Source organism: Asparagus officinalis, chromosome 4, assembly GCF_001876935.1.
Source record: "Asparagus officinalis chromosome 4, Aspof.V1, whole genome shotgun sequence".
Classification (NCBI taxonomy): Eukaryota; Viridiplantae; Streptophyta; class Magnoliopsida; order Asparagales; family Asparagaceae; genus Asparagus; species Asparagus officinalis.
Window position 1 is genome coordinate 55,202,841 of NC_033797.1, and position 22,700 is coordinate 55,225,540.

The window sequence follows — 22,700 nt, forward strand, 5'->3', positions numbered from 1 at the left end:
CTGATAGAAGCCTTTCTTGCCGAAAATCCCTCTTCTTTCTCTTCGCCATGGCCACATTATTATTGATCTTAATATCAGTGGTTCTTCTCTCAGACTCCACTGGCGCTCCTCGTCTCGTAGATAACCGTAAGGCTCTCCATTTCTCCCCTCAAGACAACCAGAGATTAAAAAAAAAAAAAATCCGGATAATGCGATGATGAAGGGGCAAACTTTATTCGGGTTGCTTCCTTGTACGCAGGAGGTATTTCGTCAAGCCAGAGTGACTAAGGTAAAGAAGTGACACGTGCCGGTTTTTAATTGGGCTGGAGTATGACAGTTTAGCGTTCAATGAGCGTGCAAGAATTAATTTCCAAAAGAACACACAAAAAAGTGATCTGTTAAAACTCAAATCTTTCCATCCATATAAAACGTAACAAAACCCGACGGGGCATGTAGGTACGGTCTATGATGCAAGTTACCCCAGAGGAAGTCACCATGAAAATGTCGATAAAAAATAAAAGAGGCCTTTGCGTAATGATATTAGAAAATATCAAGTACTACATTATGATATTCAGAAACATCAAGTGTCGTTCTGAAAATATTCAAAATATCAGCTGCTACATAATATTGTTGAATAAAATCAATATATCTTCACCACCAATGAACTTCAGTTGCTTCCTGAGTAATGAGCAGATATCACACTCACAGCTCTAAGTAGCCTGCCAAGATTAAAGAAACATGGTGTTAACTAAAGGCTAAAAGATGCACATCTCTTCATTTGCATGTGCCTGTATTAAGCAAATGTGTAAGCATCAATTTCTGCATATAACTGGTTCTTTCTTTTCACAAAATTTCAACTGTGCGGTGAAGAAACGTGTGAATGGGAGGACAAGTTTGCATAATCGGTCAACTTGAATAAGACTGTTTCACTATAAAATATTATATATACCAGTTTCATATAAAAATTTTGGTCCTTCTCAAATTTTCTTCACAGGGTATGGGATTCTTCATACATTTTCTCAAATTTCTCAAATCTGGAGAAGTATCGTAATCATACACAACTTGTACAATACTCCGTAGGTAATAAATTTGAGAAGCTGTCAAACTACACGAGGACTTTCTAGGTAGTCACCCATCTCAGTGCTACACTCCCTGAAGTACGCTAACTAGGGAGTTTTCATATAACCTCAAGCATGCATAACCAAAGGAGGTTATCTTCATTCCATATGTTCCTGTTGTTTAGACCATACGCCTTATGTGGGAACTAACACGCACACGATACCCTTATTATTTTCCAAATAACAGTATATGCAGTTCTTTTTCCAGAAAAGGACTTCCTAGGAGATCATTCATCCAAGGACTATAATTTTCCAAACAATTTAGTAGGGATTTCTTTTTCCTTTAATTCCTGCCACATTAATGCTAGCTATGATTAAGTTTCGAGTATGTGGGAACCAATACGCACACAATAACCTTATTACTAGCACAACAGTGTGAGAGTTTCACTTTTTTTGGCCATGATATCCCCAAAGTTATCCTCAGTCCTCAACCAAAAATCAAAAACTAAAAACTAAAAAAAATAAAAAACTAAGAAGAAATCTCATCCAGCTGACTACAAAAACTATGGACGAACAAATTCTTCGCATATGTACTTGAAAAAGAGTAAACTGAAAGAAGGATCTTACCTTTTTACTAAATTGGGAGAAAATGCCCTTTACAGCATCAAAGACCTCGTCAATAGGCCTTGCAGCATCAATCTGCATGATAACAAATTCAATTAGTAATTTTGTACAAATTCATGGAATTTAAAAAAGGGCCATAAATAGAGATTATCATTGGTTTTAAGAAATCATTTTAAATGAACTCAACAGATCCTAATATATACATTAGGATAAGAGAAAGTCCATGACTATAAAGCAATTTGTCACGGTAGACATTATTATCATTATCATCAAACCTTTATCCTAGTGGAAAAAGATTGTCTAAGGAATGCGATGTAAATTGAGGACTCTCCATAAACTTTAGACCAGACTTTCAGGACTGATTATCACTTATCAGCGTGGTGCCAATTAATTCATGACTCGGTGTCAACTACCAACAGGGCAAGCAGTTTCAACAGTTCTGCCTCATAGAAACTAAGCAGACTGCTGGCAGTAGAAAGCTTGCACTATAGCCTATTGGTCATGTTTCTAAAGATTATGAAACCAAAACCCACCATCCAAACTCCTAGATAATAGACCATGAAAGAGTATAATCAACGGGGTACTATGATATCATTTGAATAGAGAAACAAATTCGTTTGTAAAGTGTATAGTACAAAAAGACATCTCATTCAAATTTCATGTTTTGATACGCACTTTTCCTTTTACGACCAGAGGAGAATATTATCTCTTTTACCAAACACATTCTAGACAAAAGGAATTATATTCTCAAAAATGGAAAACTAGTAATCTTTTCTAATATCACATAGAAGGTAACTATATTCAGGAAACAAGAAAAACAATCAATGCAATGTCTACACAAATTAGGGCAGCCGAGTAAATACCTTGCGAACCTTGCCCTTTGAATTGTAATATTCAACAACAGGCACACTGGATTCCATAAAGACCTTAAAACGTTTCCTTATTGTCTCAATGTTATCATCATCTCTCCCCTACATTTCCATTTTTGAAAAGTTCAGATAACATTAACATCTTGGATAAATGATATAAAGTCTCCTCATTTTCATCGATAAGGTCAACTTAAAAAACATATGAAGAGAAAGGGGAGCTATATCTAAAAGGTGAAAGGAACAAACGTATGTTCTACTGCATATGTGAAAGAGCTAGTGAATACCTGATTACGGTTCAAAAGACGCCTCTCCATTTCCTCCTCTGAACATTCAAAAAACAGGACAAATTCTGGCTCAATCTTTGTCTGTGAAAACCAAGAACTACTTAACATCCCAAATTTACGTTTGAACACGAAAATGTTTATTAATTGATTTCAGAAACCCTCAGTATGTAAGAAAAGAAGCTCCATGAACATCAACTGGTTTTCTTAATAAACTAGCAATATGATGTAGTCTTACAACGTTCTCAAATGCAGCACGATTCTCCTCGTTCCTTGGGAACCCATCAATAAGAAATTTGTCATTTGCAGTGTCCAGTATGGCTTTCTGCAGAAGTTTAATTGTCACCTCAGAAGGTACTATCTTTCCCTCCTTTATCATATTCTGAATCATAGTTCTAAAGAAAGAAGAAGATTAAACATTTGATGGTTAGAGAGAGAGAAACGTGAAAACAGAATCACATTCAAATACAAAAAATACAACAGAATAGAATTCAATCCTAGTAGCTAAAGTTATTGATACAGGTAAAACATGCATTCTGGAAATAATTGAATGATTATTGCAGATGATTTAAAATGAGGAGAGGGTGATAATAGCTTTATACCCATTCTCAGAACCAGATTTAATTTCAGCACGAAGAAGATCGCCTGCACTGAGATGGGTAAAGCCAAAATGTTCAACAATATTTGCACATTGAGTTCCCTTCCCACTGCCAGGTCCCCCTGAACATATATTTAGACATGAATTCAGGTTCAGATATAAAAAGTAGACTTAACTTAAAAGGGTGCTGCAAGTGCAAACTCTGGGGTTCAAATCCTGCTTAAGGCAAGATACAAGCTATTGTTTAAACTAGCAAAGAAAAGAAAAAGGGAAATGAAAAGGAATGTGAAATTTTGATAAATCTGTTATATATAGATTTGTATGATAAAGTAATAACTAGAGTAGAGCAAATGAAGGAGAGACTAAATATTTTCCCATTAGCATAGGATTGCATCAAGGTTCAGTCTTATGCTCTTTCGTTTAGCACTGGTTATGGACCAACTGACTAAACATATTTAGGATGAAGTCACATGGTATATGTTGTTTGCTGACGATATAGTATTAGTTAGCGAGTCTAGAAAATGTATAACTTAGCAAGTAGAAAAGTGGAGACAATCTCTCGAAACTAAATGTTTTAAAATTGGCTAAATGGCACTTAAATACCCTATTGTTTCACCACCTTTATATTTAAATACCCTAAGTTGTAAAAAGTAGCACTTTAATACCCTATTGTTTCACCACCTTTATATTTAAATACCCTAAGTTAAAAAATTAGCACTTTAATATCTTAAGTTGTAAAATAATAGCACTTTAATAACCTAAGTTTTAAAAAAATGGCACTTAAATATCCTATTAGTTCACCACCTTTACACTTTAATATTCTAAGTTGTAAAAAGTAACACTTTAATACCTTAAGTCAGTGTTATTGAGGCGTGCGCGCCAGACGCGCTCCAGGCCCAGGCCCTATGGCCTGCAGCAGATGCGCTTCGCACCAGAGGCGGGGCGCTGCAGGCACGCGAGGTGCGTGCCTGGACGCGAAATTATGTTAGTTTTTTTTAGTTTTTCTCTTTTTTGTTTTCTTCTTTTTAAAAATAATTTATATGATTACATATTTACATTATGTAATAGACTGTTACTTTTTTCATATTAGACACTTTTTGAGGATGAGGAAATTCTACTTTAGTTGGATGAGGATGACTAGACACTCTATTATTTTGCTATTTGCTTATTTTGTTTCGTAGACTTTTGCTCATGTTGGATATTATCTTGCATTGTGATTTGTGAAAACTTATGAACTTCTCTATGTTATGCATGCTAATAAGACTCTTTCGTGATTTAGTAGGTAAAATTATATTTCTTAGCCTTTTTATGTGACAATCTATAAATATGTTGTTTATATGCTTCTTTGTCTTATGTTAGAAAATATTAGTTTGAGTTGTTCGCCTCAATTCAGTGAGGCGTACGCATTGTTGTGCGCCTTGCGCATGGTGCGCGTAAGGAACCTTTGCGCCCCGCATTGTGTCTTACACCTCGATAACACTGCATTAAGTTATAAGAAAGTAGCACTTTAATACATTGTGTTAATTGTCAGGGCATATTCCTAAGAAAATTATCATGATAACTAACAGAATGTACTAACATGTCAATTTTTTACAACTAACAGAATGTACTAACGTGTCAATTCAGTGAGGCGTGCGCATCGTTGTGCGCCTTGCGCATGGTGCGCGTAAGGGACCTTTGCGCCCCGCATTGCGTCTTACACCTCGATAACACTGCTTTAAGTTATAAGAAAGTAGCACTTTAATACCTTGTGTTAATTGTCAGGGCATATTCCTAAGAAAATTATCATGAAAACTAACAGAATGTACTAACGTGTCAATTTTTTACAACTTAGGGTATTAAAGTGCTACTTTTTACAACTTAAGTTATTTAAGTGTAAAGAGGGTGAAACAATAGGGTATTTAAGTGTCATTTAGCCAAAAACAGAAAATACATAGAATGTATTTTTAGTAAAACTAAAAAGAAAAAAGAGCCTATAGTACATATTGATGGTCCATAAATATCTAAAAGTAGAATAAATCGTTTGACATGATGGGGATGATGTTGATGGTTGAATCAAATGGAGAGGGTTAAAATGAAGTTCTTCAGGAGTTCTTGTGTCATCGCAGAATACCTATGAGTCGAAAGGAAAATTTCTATAAGATGGTTATTAGACCAACGATACTTTATGAATCAGAATATTAGGCAATTAAAAAATAACATATGCGAAAAATGATTGTAGCAGAACTGAGAATGTTACAATGGTCTCGTGGATATACACTAAAAGATAGGATAAGAAATGAGTGCATACGTAATAAATTAGAGGTTGCATCTACTGAGGATAAAATGAGAGAGAATCGACTAAGATGGTTTGGTCATGTAAAATGAGGACTTCTTAGCGCACCGATTATGAAAAGTGATAACGTTATAGTTAATGGGGAAAAAAGATAAGAGGGAGATCTCAGAAAGCTTGGCTAGAATTAATTAAGAAGGATATGAAACTTAACGGAGGAGATGACCTAAAATCGAACGGAATGGAAGAATATGATTCATGTAGCTAACCTCAAATATTTGGGATAAAGACTTTGTTGTGGCTGTTATTGATGTTAATGTTATTGTTATAGGCAACTTGGAGCTGGTAACTGACAAAGCCTATAGTTGGTCTGCTTTTTCTATAGGGAACAAAGTACGTAGCATAAACAAGAATTTGCGAGTTTCATATCTCAAACCCAATGATTTACCACTGAGTGATCCTGGTATTAGCAACATTTCTCAAAATTTTCACCAAACTGACATTGCCACAAGCAAATGTCCATCCTGTGAAAGATGACTGTCCTTCTTGCTACTTTTCGTGTTGAGCTTGTTTGAATAATAGTATGTGAATAAGGCATTTCTACGGTGTTATTTAAAAGGATACAGCTGCACAACCATCAGGCAGTGCTTAACATCTTACTGAGGTACTTTTAAACTCAAACAACCTTACAGGCTCACCATTCCATAATTATTACTGCTCAGAGAGAAAGTCAACAGAATGGTTTCTTCAATAGATCAAACAACATAAATGCATATCATTTTCATTTAGGTAACTATTCCTCATTCTGAAACTACAGCTAATCTCTGATGCAAAGAGAACAAGTTAATAAAGAAAACTCAAAATTACAATAATTGAATGTAGATTAGGAAAAGGTTAGGCCTTCACAAAAGTTCTCACCTAAAACAAACACGACAGTGACTTTCTTGTCGATGAATGCAATACCAGTAGCATCCTGCAATAAAACGGTATCCTCATTACTCGTAAAGAATTGCAAACCACAACAATAAATTGTTGCAAGTTATAATGGACAATTTTTTTCACATGCATAACTAAACAAAGACTTACGAGATCTGTGAGAAGGAACTGGCAAGGCTTATAAATGGACTTCCTAGTAAATCCTAGAAAGATAACCAGTTCAAAGGTTCCCCCTGAAAGGATTTAGGATCTAAATGACACAGAATTTATTTCCTAACCTAATTAGAGGATTTCAGTAGTCCTAAAGCAAACCCTTGGAGCACTTTTTCCTTCAAGTTTATTAATGTATTTTACTACTACACTATAGAGTTATGTCCACTAAGAACTTTTTGGTCGAATTCTTCCAGTAAATATGACACTGGTCCTCAATTTTTAAAATCGAGACATGGCTAAATTACATAATGCATTTTCTATATATGTTGTGATGTATGCTATTACATGCACTTTGATACATATACAAATAGTATCTATCCTCATTTGAGGTGATCCATCCCTCTAGTCCTCTGACCCAACTGGCACATGGGCATTTGAAATTTGATACTTCTCAACAAAATAAATTGATCGAGTGCATGAAAGACTACGAGAAATGAGGAGGAGGATTACCTTGGAAGCATCAGTCACGGTGCCCATATATGCTGATTAATTTGCTCAAGCTGAAATTTGTAATGAAACAATAAGATAATTAATGTATGGTGAGAACCATTCATGTGAACCCATATACAAATATAGGAATAAATTTCTAGCAATAAAAAAAGTTTTCTTCTTTAGAATTGGTCTTTCAAACTTCAAATTATGTGTCGGCTGTCTAATCTTATATTTAATATTTACTTGGAATTTCACAGTAAACACACACAAAGCAGTCTACTTGAAGATAAATCATGGGTTCAAACTGAGATGATAAAGATAAAGACCCACAGACACGGGCACGGCACTACGAACTAAAACATATTGTACGCAAAAACGTTTCTCATCTACAAAGTGATTTCTTTGATACAAGCAATAAACATAGGATCAAGTCGATATCTCTTAATGCTGATATGAATTTATTGAATTGCAAACCAAGGAACGAGTTTCTGTGTATAAATAGGCACTTCAAAAAAATTTAAATCAACCACAAATAATGATAGAAACTACAATCTATATTGCATCATTAAACAAATAAACAGAAGATCAAAAATTATAATCAATAAGCATTTGATCTAAGCATTAACAACAAAGAATTCACCAGATCTAAACAGAAGAAGAAATCCAAACCCTTTGATATGTACACAACAATTTCCACTCAAATTATCATTATAACGAAAGTAGAAGAATCAAACAAGCAAAGAATCGCATCAGATCCCAAGGAATTCAAACAAATTGAAGAACGAGATCCAATACCTTCAACTTCTCTGGGCGCGGAGAGGGAATCGAGATCTGAGAAGAACAAAAAATGAGGCGTTTGAAGAATTAAATGCGCTTTTATAGTGCCCTGCTCACCAATGTGTCTGAATTAGAAAAGAACATAATAATAAATTAAAAAACAAAAAAATATATCGAGAGAGAGAGAATAAAGAGCGTGATTTGAGCGAAACCAATGGGTTGGACTTTTTTCTTACCTAATTTTAAAAGGCCGGCCCACGTTGTTGACGGCGTTAGAAGTGAGCGATCGTCTGGGCCGTTGGATTGTGTGAAGTGATGAAAATTGACCAATCCTCACCGTCGGTTGGCGGAAGACGAGGGCCCGAAGGAATAGGCAAGCTTGAAGGGAAAGAAAAGGAAGAGAGTTGAGACCTCAGCATCAAGTTCTCTTTTGCTCTGCAATGTACGAATTTAAAATTCCTATATTCTAGCTCCACCATTTAATTATGTTTTTATTTTCCTTCTCCTTTTTTTTATCCTAGTCTCCTTTCTTTTTTTATTTTTTATTTTTTATTTTTTTTATTTTTTATTTTTTATTTTTTATTTTTTTGGGATGGGATAAATATAATTGCTTGTAGTATTGTGCTTGGGACTATAGGCTTTCCGCCTTCTCTTGTTGCCATAAGGAACGGCCCAGTAGATAGTTTACAAAATATTATTGGGAAGAAATAATACGTATCCTACAGTACGGTCCCGTAAAAATATTATATATAAGAATATTTTTTTTTATTGCAAAAACGAGGAAAATATAAGAAGGAAGAAGGGCCAGTATAAATCTAAAGTTCTTAAGATATTACAATTGCTTTGATATCTTACTGTGCTATTTATTGTACTAGTTTTATTGCACGTGCACATAGTTAAGTATCAAAATTATTTATTATTTAGTTGAAATCTGTAAACATAGATTATTAGATTTGCTATAACTTTATTTAAAAATTTTAAAATTTTTAATGAAATGGATTTGTGCGCTAAACTAGGATCAAGGTACTTTTATATACTTGGATACACCACATCAGTTTTTTTATTTTGTACATATCAAACTTCATGTAATACGATCTCCAATTTGTTTATCTTAGTCATTAAATATAATGTTTGTTTTGATAATATAATAAAATAATCTTATATATATATATATTTCTACAAAAAGGGCTTGACTTGAGAAAGGATATTGTTGTAAAAGTAAAAAAAAAACTTAATAGTTAGATAGTTTGTATAAGCTCAGCACAAAATACATACATTCCACTAGACTAAAATAAAAAAAAGACAAAAACTAAAGATTAATGGTAAGTCTAGTATTTTTTTTTATATGATAAAAGCATTCACATAAGTATATAATAATACTAAAATTTTTGCATGAAAATTCATTCAAAACTTACAAACTATACAAAATCTATAACTTATAATCAGCAACATAAAAATTTTAATATTTATAGAAAACACTCTGAAACCTTCAAAGATTATAAAAAAAAACTCTCTAAAAATTCAAAATTTAAAAAGAAAACCTAAAAAGTCAAAACTTAAAAAGAGTATAAAGTTTACAAATTAGAAAAAGCCCTTTGAAAAAAATAATATTTGTAAAAAAATAACCTAAACTTTTAAAATTTATAAAAATACCCTCAAAGTTAAAATTTTATAAAAAACACCTTGAAAATATCTACGCTTCTAAACAGTACAAAACCTATGAATGATAAGTAGGACCATAAAAACTTTGACCATAGACTTAATGTTAAGTACATGAAATAAATTGCATTAATTATAAAACTAATAAATGGGTCACTTGCATCGTGTATGGGTAACTCATTTATTAAACAGGTTGACCCGATTATTTGATGGGTCGGATCAGGTTAGTATTACACATGTCGTGTTAAAATTTATACGAGTTGGGTCGGCCTGCCTCTGTGGAGTAACACTCTGCTGGAAGCTGTTGGCCTTCTTGTTTTGATGATGTTTAACAAATAATTTACTTCTAATGTTATTTGTCTAGTGTTTGTATAATTCTATTTATTATAGACAAACAACATGTTGGAGGATGGATGGAATTGCGTATTCACGATCATATCCAATGGAGGTTGGCGGAATTGTGGAGTGAAGCCTATTCTATTCAAATTGAAGATCCAAGTTCTAGCTTCATCCGTAAGTGTACCAAGTTAAGCTACATCGAAGATCAATCAAGCTTGGGTATATTTAGTTTAGGTTTTATATTATGTGTGTTAGTACTTTAAGCTCAATCATATATACACACACATATTTGGTTTTTATATATATAGTTATATATATACACAAGTTTTGGTTTATGGACTTAACAATCATTGTATACATATTTCATTAAGTCTATAAAATTATTTCATAGGGTTTCAAAACATTGTTTATGCCAAAACATCAAATTTCATGTATATCATATTTTCATGTTTTGGACACACTTGTAAAATACATGAGTTTTCACAAATGGGAAAGTTAATTTGAGAAATTCTTTTTCTAACATATTCAATTTTATGTTTATAAAATTTTCCCAAAGTTTTATCAATTTTGGAATTAATTTTTTATGTTTTTTGAATTTACAAAATCAAGTTTTTAATAAGCTCATGTTCATGCACATGTTCGTGCATGTTTTTGCAAAACTGATGCGTTTTCACAATTGGGAAATGCGATTTGAAAATTTTCTTCGTTTACATGTTTATCATCATATATACAAATATTTTCCCAAGTTTTATTAATTTTGGAGTTGTTTTGTTATTTTCAATTGAATTTACAAAACCCAGTCGACCGTGCTACAGTGTGGTCAACCGCCATGGTTGACCGTCTGCAATCCAGAGAGCAGTTTTGCAGGTTTGCTTCACGCGGTCGACCGTCACGGTCGACCGTCGAAGTTACTGTTGCACAGTAACGGTAACTTGCTGATTTTTGTTTTTAGTGGGTTTTTAGGGTTGTTTTCTTCTTCCCTATATATACGCCTTTTGTCATAACTATTTTCTACCACCAATGGATATTTTAAACAAGTTTTTACAAAATTTTATGTTTTGTTTAAGTGTGGGTTAAAAGTTTCAAGTTTGTGAAGATCGGTTCACAAGAAGAGGAGATCATCTTTGGTTTAAGCTTTCCACTTCACATCTCCATCTCTCTTGTTCTAGAGAAGTTTTCTCAACTCAATTATCTAGCTTGTTTACATTTACATTATCATATTTATATTTGCTAGACTTTAATTGAGTTTGATTTTATTTCTCTTTGTTCACACACAACCATTGAGCTTATAGTATTTCATACATAGTATAATTTGGGTTGTGGGATTGTATCATTAAGAGTGAGCTTCATTATGTTCTCATCCATATTAGAGAACAATCATTTATTGTATTTGTGCTTAATTGTGAGGTTCACATTGTATTATACTTGTACACCGAGAGGAGTGGTTGGTGAGAGACGGGGTCGAATCCAAGAGGAGTGACGTCGGTTGACGAACCTAGGGAGAGGTCGCATCCGAGCACTTGAGGAGGAGGACACGAACTAGGCTAACACTTATAGGGTGTAGAGTGTAATTGTAAGTGTGTAATTGTGAAGTTTTCGATTAGCTAGAAAACCGAGGGTAAGCGTAGAAAACCCGGTTGTGTTAGTGGATTTCTCCCCAGGAGTAGGGAGCGGAGACGTAGGACGGAAGGTCCGAACTCCGTGATCATTTTGTGTGTTTGCATTGTTTATTTGCACAATATCACTCTTGTTTTGTTTATGTTTATTTCACCATTGTGTTAATTTGTATATCCTTGCATATATCTCATAGTATATGTAGAACCCCGTAATTTTTATATGAATATATGTGAATTATTAGTAAATAAATAATTCTTTTATGATAAATAGCTTGAGGTCATTGATGTACATGATAACAAGTTATTTGAGATGATATGAGAGTATGGGTGTAGAGTTTTGTGCGATGGTGTTGCAAATAAGCAAAACATGCACAAAAAACTAAATTTTTCCAGATCAGTCGACACATCAGTCGACTGACTGTATCGGTCGACACATCAGTCGACTGATACGCTGATTTCCAGTTTTTTAGGTTTCGGGTCTGATTTGATTTGGTTCGGGTTTGGGTCGGGTTTAACTGTTGGTATATATCCCCTCTCACCCGAAATCACCCCCTCTCACCTTCAGACCAGAGAAAACCCTAGCCCCCTCTCCCCTATCTAAAACCCTAGGTTGTTCTTGGTGATTTGGGGGAGAACTTGGAGGATTTTCGGCGAAATCTTCTCATTGCAGCAAAGGGGATCCACACTCTCTCAGATCCAGGAGTTGTTCATCACCCAGAGGCGAGTAACATCTCGCCCAACTCTGTCCCTTTTGTCTTACATGAATTTATTGAGTTTAACGAATTTTTATTGAGCCAAAAACGTATTTTTAGTACAAAGAATGAATCTTTATGGTATATGAGGTGAGGTATTGAGCATCTCAGTTTATAAAAAGACCAACAATGTTTTATTAAATGGATCTAGATCTGAAAAACGATTGACAAGAGTTATTTCATGATTTATTGATTTCAAAACATATTAAACATGTTTTTATGTGTTTAAGGTTTTTGATAAATGTTTATATGTGGTCTTTCATTCCAGTTTAGTGCAATTATGTTGATATCAGTATGTTTCATGCTTGGGATCGATGGGGATGAGTTTAGATCGAAGTTTGGGTAAATAAAAACCTGTGCAGAGTTTCTACAGTCTATCGGTCGACTGATCAGTCGACCGACGGGCAAATTTCCAGTCGTCAGTCGGCTGATCAGTCGACTGACGGGCTAATTTTGTTTTCTCAGCTTCTCAGTCGACTGGTCAGTCGACTGGTGAGTTGAGGTTGTGCTGTCTGAGCCTTATCAGTCGACATAGGAGTCGACTGACATCACCAGTCGACACATCAGTCGACTGATGAGCTGTTTTACAGATTGTTGATCTGTTTGAGTTGCTTTTCGGGGTCGCCTCGATGACCTGACCCTAGTTTACCATGTTAATGATTTATCTGTACATGTGGGATGACTTTTGACACAAGTTTAGACATGTACACCGAGATGCGGATGATTTTAGATTATGTATATCTGCCCACATATGCTTTTCACAGTTACACAGTCCTCGTGTTGGACTATAATCTATTTCAGTCCTCGTGTTGGACTATGGTCCATTTCAGTCCTCGTGTTGGACATTTGCCACTTATTCCATGTGTTTGGAAACCACAGTATTTAGTTCCTGTATCGGACATATTTCTTAACCCTGTATATGACTTTCTCACAGGAGTATATGACATGACACTTATGTAGATTATAACATGGATTAGTTGTATTTCTTTTATTATTGCTTCTGTATTAGACCTTGGGTTTGGTATTTAGAGATTTACAAATTTGAGATACAAGGTATATACATGAGGGTTTCCTTGTTTGGATTATTTCGCTCGACGTACCTATGCTCGTGTTGTAAATTTCTAAATACTAAGATCCTCTTTAGTAAGATCAATGATTTTAGATCTATTATGTATTAACTGTATTTTCTTATACAATGAGCCCTGTTCCTTTGGGGTTGGTTGTGATGTTGCTCGCTAGAGCTTTGACGCTCGTTGTCCCTCCCCCTTTCAGGTAACGAGCCAGGAGCCCGGAGAGTCGCAGGTTGATGGCGATGCATTTTAGCTTCAGCTGTCTACTTAGTTATATTTTCTTTTGGAGTTCCACAGTAGACTTTTGTTTAGACATTTGAGAATCTTATTCTAGAAGTTGTAAAGGCCGCGTGCCTTATTTTCTCTTGTCAGATATTTGTATTTTGAGACTTGTTGAGTATTCCAGTTTATCTATTCAGACATTGACTATGTATTTCTGTATGTTAGATGATGAGATATTAATGTGATCACTATCATTTCATCAGTTATTTCTTGTATTATCTTTTACCTGCTTTTGTACCTACACCTGTTGTTGACTCTACTAGATAGATGTTAATTGTGATGGTGAAACATGTTATTGCACGGTGTGGTGCATGGCAGGTTTGACATTCTTGGTTTCACCTTGGACTGCAGCCTTGAGTGAACCCAGGGGCATCACAGTATATCTCATTGCTAGGATATATCTCTTTGTTCATATTGCTTATCCTAGCTTATATATATTGTTGTATTTCATACTTTCTAGGATAACTTGTTATTAGTTTTAATTGGCATAAAATCAGATTAGATTAGCATAAGACCCTAATCACCTCCCTCTAGGGTCCAACAATTGGTATCAGAGCTTGGTGCTCTTTGATTTAAGGTCTAATCATCTTGAGTTAAAGATCCAAGTTATCTTATTTTTATGCTAATCTAGTTTTGTGATTTTATTGTTAACTTGCTTGCTCATATATATACATTATGGATATGAACGGTGTACCTAGTTTAGGTTATGCCATCAATATTGCTCCTAGATTAGATATTTTCCCTATACCCAATGGTGTATTAGATTTAAACTTTTTATTCAATCTAGACACTTTGATTTATGGTAAATTATAGATGATGCTTATATTGTGCCCACTTCGGAGAAATCCAAGTGGAATAAAAATGATCATCAAATATTTACAATGAACAAGCTCTTGTTAGAATTTTAACATAATACGTTCGATTCATCTTTTTCTAACAAGCTTGATTCTTTTGATAGTGCTTACACATTGTGGAAACTTATAGATGCACATCAAGGGAATTTGGAGGCGATCCGACAAGCTTTGGAGGATTCCGCTTCTAATTCATGTGGAGCTTTATTTTCATGCACACGGCTACTAGGCGATAGCCCTAATGAGGTTTGCTAGTTCGAATCCATTAATGATTTATCTAGTGATTAACTTGCTTGTGCTAGTGAAAAATTATTGCATGCCTATAACAAATTGTACAAAGATTTTATTGAATTATAAAGCAAGCATGTTGCATTAAAATCCGATCATGAGTTATTAGCTTCTAAGTTTGAAACTATTCATGATTCTTTAATCTTAAATGTTGCTAGTTTAACTTATGAAAAAGATAATGCCATATTAGAAGTAGAGAATATGAAAAATAAAGTTGCTTCTTTTACAAATAACTATTTATATTCTACTTCTAATAAAAATGCATATGTGCCTAATGATGATTTGAATCTTGTGATTAAACGTATTTCATCTTTAGATTTAATTTTGAAAATATGCATCAATAATCATGAGAAGCTTATGAATATGTGTGCCAAGATTAAGTCAAAATCATCCACTTATTATGCACACATTTATAGCAAAACTTATAAGTGTTCTATTTGCACACGTCAAGTCATTTAGCTAAGTTTTGTTATGATGCACACAAACATAAGAATTCTAATGATCCTTGTGCATCTCATGTAGCTTCTTCATCTTGTACACTTACACATTTACATGCTCATTCTCACAAAGTTCATCATAAGCATGCTAGTGTGGTCCAGTGTGATCATTGTGGTCGTTTTGGTCATTTGGCCAAGTTTTGCTTTGATTTGAAAAACTCAAATTTGCCAAATGCTTCTAGTAGATCACATGTCTTTAAATGTGATGTTTGTGGTAGGTTTGGATATCTTACAAAATTTTGTTATGATATGTAAAAAGCTTCTAAGTTGTAATATGTTCCAAATAGACCATTGTTTAAGAATGTTTCTCATTTGCAAAATAATTTTAAAAGATAATCTTTATTTGCAAATGATTCCTGTGCACGAGCTAATGGTCCACAAAAACAAATGGATCTTTTTCATTACACATATTATAATCGGAATGGTCATTTGAGTGACTATTGCTTTGACCGTGTTAGTACACCATATGTGCCCAAGAGGGTTTATAACCCTAGGGTTTTGAGCTTAAATGATAGGGGTCATGTCCCTAAACCTTTTGGTACAAAGAATACTTGGGTACCAAAACAAATTTAATTTTAAACCAAGAATTTTAGTGTTTTTTATTTTTTTTCTTGGTTTTAAAAAATTATACTTTAAACTTTTGAACATAAAAATAAAATCTTTTTTTTTATCAAATTCTTTTGTTTTCATAATTATTGGTTTTGTTTTGATGAGAGGTTTGTGTTTATATAACCTTCCGGGTTTATTTGGTATTTATTCCCAAATCATGTTTACCGGATGCTAGAATAATTATATGGGTTGGAACAAGCTTAAGAGCTTGATATATTATTGCCTCTCTTACATTTTGTCAAAAATCTTGTTTTGATTTGTTGCTTTGAATTCATTATACTTCACTTATATGATGATATTTATGTGTTTGTGCTTATGGATCATCTATGTGTGCCTTATAATGCATTCTATATGTGGTTTGATCAAGTTCTACAAAGAAAATTCTTTTTATTGATCAAACATTGTTCTTGGACTTAAATCTTGATTTATGATGTCATTTGGTTGATTTGTTTTCATTTGAAAACTTTTTGCATGATTCTCATGTTTTTTTTCTATTGATTTCATAAATCTATGTTTATACACTATGGCTTTTATGTTTGAGTAATGAGACACTTCTTCCATTATGATATATCAATATGTGTCCTCATTACCTTGTAGCATGTGAGTAATATTTAGCATGTATGCATACTCACATGTTTGCCATGATCTTTCATTGCATATATTCTATATGACATTTTGATAGGGGGAGCAATCCTTATATTTTTATACTCACTCATGCATATTGATAGGGGGAGCTTTCGCTCTCTTCATTCTTTTGTTTCCCCCTTTTTGATGTTGTCAAAGGGGGAGAAATATTATGAGTATATTATTTTTGTTTATATGCATGATAATCATAATATTGTATATTCATTTCCTTTCATGCATATATCATTTTTATAAATTATTTGTCATCATCAAAAAGGGGGAGATTATTGGCCTTCTTGTTTTGATGATGTTTAACAAACAATTTACTTCTAATGTTGTTTGTCTAGTGTTTGTATAATTATATTTATTATAGATAAATAACATATTGGAGGATGGATGGAATTGCGTATTCACGATCATATCCAATGGAGGTTGGCGGAATTGTGGAGTGAAGCATATGCAATTCAAATTAAAGATCCAAGTTCTAGCTTCATCCGTAAGTGTACCAAGTTGAGCTACATCAAAGATCAATCAAGCTTGGGTATATTTAGTTTAGGTTTTAAATTATGTGTGTTAGTACTTTAAGCTCAATCATATATACACACACATATTTGGTTTTTATATATATAGTTATATATATACACAAATTTTAGTTTATGAACTTAACAATCATTGTATACATATTTCATTAAGTCTATAAAATTATATCATAGGGTTTCAAAATATTGTTTATGTCAAAACATTAAATTTTATGTATATCACATTTTTATGTTTTGGACAAACTTGTAAAATACATGAGTTTTCACAAACAGGAAACTCAATTTGAGAAATTCTTTTTCTAACATATTCAATTTTATGTTTATAAATGTTTTCCAAAGTTTTATCAATTTTGGAATTAATTTGTTATGTTTATTTGAATTTACAAAATCAAGTTTTTAATAAGCTCATGTTCGTGTATGTTTTTGTAAAACTGATGCGTTTTCACAATTGGGAAATGCGATTTAAAAAATTTCTTCGTTTACATGTTTATCATCATATATAAAAATATTTTCCCAAGTTTTACTAATTTTGGAGTTGTTTTGTTATTTTCAATTGAATTTACAAAACCAAGTTTTCAGTAGTTTTTTTAGAAACTATATATCTGTGTTCAAACAGTTATTTCTCTCAACTAGGAAATAATATTTCAGAAATTATTTCTCTAAAATGTTTATCTACATGTCTAGAACCTTCCCTCAAAATTTTATGATTTTTAGAGTTGATTACTATTTTTAATTGATTTTACAAAGTCAGATATGCAAAATTTTAGCATCTGTCAAAATCTGAAAAAGTGCGGTCGACCGTGATATAGTGCGGTCAACCGCCATGGTCGACCGTCAACAATCCAGAGAGTAGTTTTGCAGTTTTAATTCTCACGGTTGACCGCTGAAGTTACCGTGGCACAGTAACGGTAACTTGCTAATTTTTGTTTTTTTAGTGGGTTTTTAGGGTTTTTTGGATTGTTTTCTTCTACCCTATATATACCCCTTTGTCATAACTATTTTCTACCACTGAGGAATGTTTTAAACAATTTTTTATAAGAGTTTAAGTTTTGTTTAAGTGTGGGTTAAAAGTTTCAAGTTTGTGAAGATTGGTTCACAAGAAGAGGAAATCATCTTTGGTTTGAGCTTTCCACGTCACATCTTCATCTCTCTTGTTCTAGAGAAGTTTTCTCAACTCAATTATCTAGCTTGTTTACATTTACATTATCATATTTATATCTGCTAGACTTTAATTGAGTTTGATTTTATTTCTCTTTGTTCACACACAACCATTGAGCTTAAAGTATTTCATACATAGTATAATTTGGGTTGTGGGATTGTATCATTAAGAGTGAGCTTCATTGTGTTCTCATCCATATTAGAGAACAATCATTTATTGTATTTGTGCTTAATTGTGAGGTTCACATTGTATTACACTTGTACATCGAGAGGAGTGGTTGGTGAGAGACGGAGTCGAATCCAAGAGGAGTGGCGTCGGTTGACGAACCTAGGGAGAGGTCGCATCCGAGCACTTGAGGAGGAGGACACGGACTAGGCTAATACTTAGAGGGTGTAGAGTGTAATTACAAGTGTGTAATTGTGAAGTTTTCGGTTAGCTAGAAAACCGAGTGTGAGGTGTAAACGTTATTCGGGTAAGCGTAGAAAACCCGGTTGTGTTAGTGGATTTCTCCCTAGGAGTGGGGAGCGAAGACGTAGGATGGAAGGTCCGAACTCCGTGATCATTTTGTGTGTTTGCATTATTTATTTGCACAATATCACTCTTGTTTTGTTTATGTTTATTTCACCATTGTGTTAATTTGTATATCCTTGCATATATCTCATAGTATATCTCATTGCTAGGATATATCTCTTTGTTCATATTGCTTATCCTAGCTTATATATATTGTTGTATTTCATACTTGCTAGGATAACTTGTTATTAGTTTTAATTGGCATAAAATCAGATTAGATTAGCATAAGACCCTAATCACCCCCCTCTAGGGTCCAACAGAAGCATCCGTTTTATGAGGTCAATGGAGTTTTGAGGATGTTATTTGATTTGGTTGGGTTCGTACAAATGAGCCAAATTTGTTGAATTATGTTTAGAAATCGCATATAATGGGTTGAACAGGCCTGCAAAGATGGCAGAAAATGGGCATATTATTATTAAATTAATCATGTTTCTTGTTGTGGTCATTGTGACACGATAAACCTTAAACTCTAGCTCATTGTGTTAAATTGTGGTTTTAATTCTTGTCATGGAAATCACATTTTCAAATCATAAATCTTTACTTCAGTCATCAGAATTTAAGCTAAATAAACAATATGTGGACAGCTTGAATATGGCCATGGGATAACACATCACATACCTAAAAGTTGCATGCCTTTTCGAATAAAAAACATTCTTCTTCTTCTTTATACATATGATTTTCTACTCATTGTGAAACATTATAAAAGCTAGCTAGCTTGATATTGAAGAAAATCACAAAGAAGATTTACTTGACAAGTTGTTTGTTTTATTGTTCTTAGCATTACGCATTGTTTCTTGCTATCTATCAATCACTTATATAATTTTACGGACCTTTATTTACTATTAATATGCACGGTAAAATACGAAACACATTCATTTTAAAATCACACTACTAGAAATATGACTATTAACCACGGAAGTATAGTGACGGACATTTCCATCTCTATACTTTGACTTATAACGACAGATATTTCCATCGCTATAATCCCGTCGACAAAACATCTTATACCGACGGACAAGTACTTATTGGCAACGAAAAATTCCTGTCGCCATTAATTTTCCAACAGAATAAATCTGACGGTAAAAATCCGACGTTAAAACCCCTTTTAGTGACGGAATTTAAGTTATGGCGACAAAATTTCATCGCTAAAGAGTTAAAAAAAAGAAAAAATTTGGCGCGGGCTTGCCCAAAAAATTTGGGCAGCCCGCGCCCGAAAAAGCTAAAATTCCGCGCAGGACCCTCCCTCTCTCGCTCAAACGGCACCACCTTCTTCATCCGCCGCTCCCATCTTTTTAATTCGTCGGGCTCTCACCCTTCCTCTGCTTTGCCTCTTCGTCAGCACGCAGATCCGGCACCACCGCCATCCGCCAACGTGGTGCCAGACCGCGCCGCCGCTCTCTCTCTCTCTCGTCATATCTCTCTCTCTCTCCCCGTCCCCCCTCTCATCTCTCCCCTCTGCTCTCTCTCATTAAGGTATGGGTCGCCGCACTCTGCCTATCTCTTGCTTTCCAGCTCGTCACCCTGAACATCTCTCTTCTCTGCTCTTCTCTCGTCGTCGGGCCGAACCTAGCGACCGAGGCCGACCAAAGGTGGGCCGACGTCTGGCCGAACCCGGAGAGAGAGGGCAGAGAGAAAGTAGAGAGGTTAAGGGGAGAGAGTATTCTTTTTAATTTTATGGTTTATTAATTTTATTTTTTAATTATAATTACAGTTTAATTTTTGTAAAAAAATGAAAAAAATCCAAACCCTAATAAGATATTGCAAAACAAAAAAAAATTATCTTGCTAAAATTATAATATAATAAAACAAAATATAGTTTGGGTTAGGGTTAGGGTTAGGGTTAAGGTTAGGGATGTTAGGAATCTTGACCCCAAGATTAGTTTGTTTTGATGATAACAAATATTATATGTTGTGTGTATTATGTGCTAACATTTATTTTGTAGTATCAGAGTTATATCGACAATTATATTCAAAGAGATACTCAAGACATAGATGAGTTCAAGGCAAAATGAAGCAAAGAAGAAGATATACTTTATTGTCAAAATGTAATTTTATATTTTCTTTGCTTAGAAATTTGTACAAGCCTTGATCACTCACACACATGCACATACATAGTGTTAGAACACACTAACACATGCTTAGTGTGTTGGTTAACAATAAAAATCCCCTATGTTAGCCATTAGAGTTTATAGATATTGAGTGAGTCTTAAAACATTTCATTTACAACCCTTAGAAATTTGAATCTGGAAAAACTCAAAAGACCAAAGTTGTAGGTCTCTTCAATAGCTTTCCAACAAATCTTAAATCACCTCATTCCGATATCGGATGAGAAAGTTACAGTCAAAATACTAACCAGATATAACAACCAAAAACAGAGAGTCTGAAAAATCTCTGTCTGGTCGACCAGATATGTACTTGGTCGACCAGAGGCTCCAGATTTGGACAGAAATTTTCCAGAAAGCCTTTCTGGTCGACCAGGCCTCAATCTGGTCGACCAGACAGCTATTCTAACAGCTATATTTTTCAAATGAATATGCACGTTTTGTGAACGTTTTTGGCAGTTATTTTTGAATGTTTTTGAACGAAAATTATACCTTTACACCCCTTATAAATTAGAATCTGGAAAAACTCAAAAGACCAAAGTTGTAGGTCTCTTCAAGAGCTTTCCAACAAATCTTAAATCACCTCATTCCGATATCGGATGAGAACGTTATAGTCAAAATACTAAACAGAAAAATTCCAGAATCTGAGTTTACAGTGTAGTCGACTACTATGCCTTGTAGTCGACTACTGAGCAATTTTCTGACTTCACAGAGTCTGTTTAGACTCAGTGTAGTCGACTACTATGACTTGTAGTCGACTACAGAAGCAGTTTTTCCAGATTTCAGTTTTAAAATAAGTGACTGTTTATAGCCGTTTTGTGGACGTTAATTGGGTTTAAAATTATGTCATTTCAGAGGCTATAAATAGGTTTAAACATCAGAAAACAACAACTAAGTTTTACACTTGCAAGATCAAACATTTTGTGCATATTCACTCTCTAATTTTCCAGATTTTCATGCTAAGTGTTTAGAAAAAGAGAGTTTCTGATATTGCCTTGGTTTCAATCATTCTTAGAGATTGTATAGACAATATTCAGAGAGTTAAAAGAATCCTAAGCCACTGCAGCACTTCACTACACATTCAAGGCTTATAGGATCAATTGTGTTCTTGCTTCAAAAAGGATTTCTCTCGGGTTTGAGAGGGTTGATCTCTTGGTTTAGAGATTGGGTGGCAATTGGCATGGTCTTGTCAATTGGTGTTGCAATTTGCATGGTCTTGCAAATTGGTCAGGTTTGCTTTTGATTTTGTAAGGTTTCAAAATCATAGTGGAAATCTCAAGCGGGATTTGCTTGGGGACTGGATGTACACCGGGTTGGTGGAACCAGTATAAAACTTTGTGTTTGTGATTGTGAATTTCTGAGATTGCCATTTTTCTTTGCAATTTATAATCTACTTTGCATATATTTTAAAAGAACACTATTCACCCCTCTTCTAGTGTTCTAGTGTATCTATTTCAGATCCTACATTTGGTATCAGAGCAAGGTGAAAGATGGCATCGTCAAATACATCACAATTCAAGGAAGGTTACTCTACAAATCGTCCTCCAATGTTCGATGGTTCGAACTACAACTATTGGAAGTGCAGAATGAAGATTTACCTTCAATCAATTGGCTACGAACTTTGGAACGTCGTGGAAACAAAATATGAGAAGCCAACAACTCCTTTTGCAGAATGGACTACTTCTCAAAGAAATAATGCAAATT

At 34.1% G+C, this 22,700-nt stretch overlaps 1 protein-coding gene across 1 annotated transcript; it reads right to left on the minus strand.

Moving 5' to 3' along the window:
* LOC109837482 (UMP-CMP kinase 3-like) lies at positions 482-8,248 on the minus strand. The gene is made up of 9 exons (XM_020405741.1): positions 8,058-8,248; positions 7,281-7,330; positions 6,600-6,654; positions 3,414-3,531; positions 3,050-3,206; positions 2,815-2,895; positions 2,525-2,632; positions 1,665-1,736; positions 482-698 (listed from the first exon to the last, which is right to left on the minus strand). The coding sequence occupies exons 2-9, from the start codon at positions 7,305-7,307 to the stop codon at positions 690-692; spliced, it is 627 nt and encodes a 208-aa protein (XP_020261330.1). The 5' UTR covers positions 7,308-7,330; positions 8,058-8,248; the 3' UTR covers positions 482-689.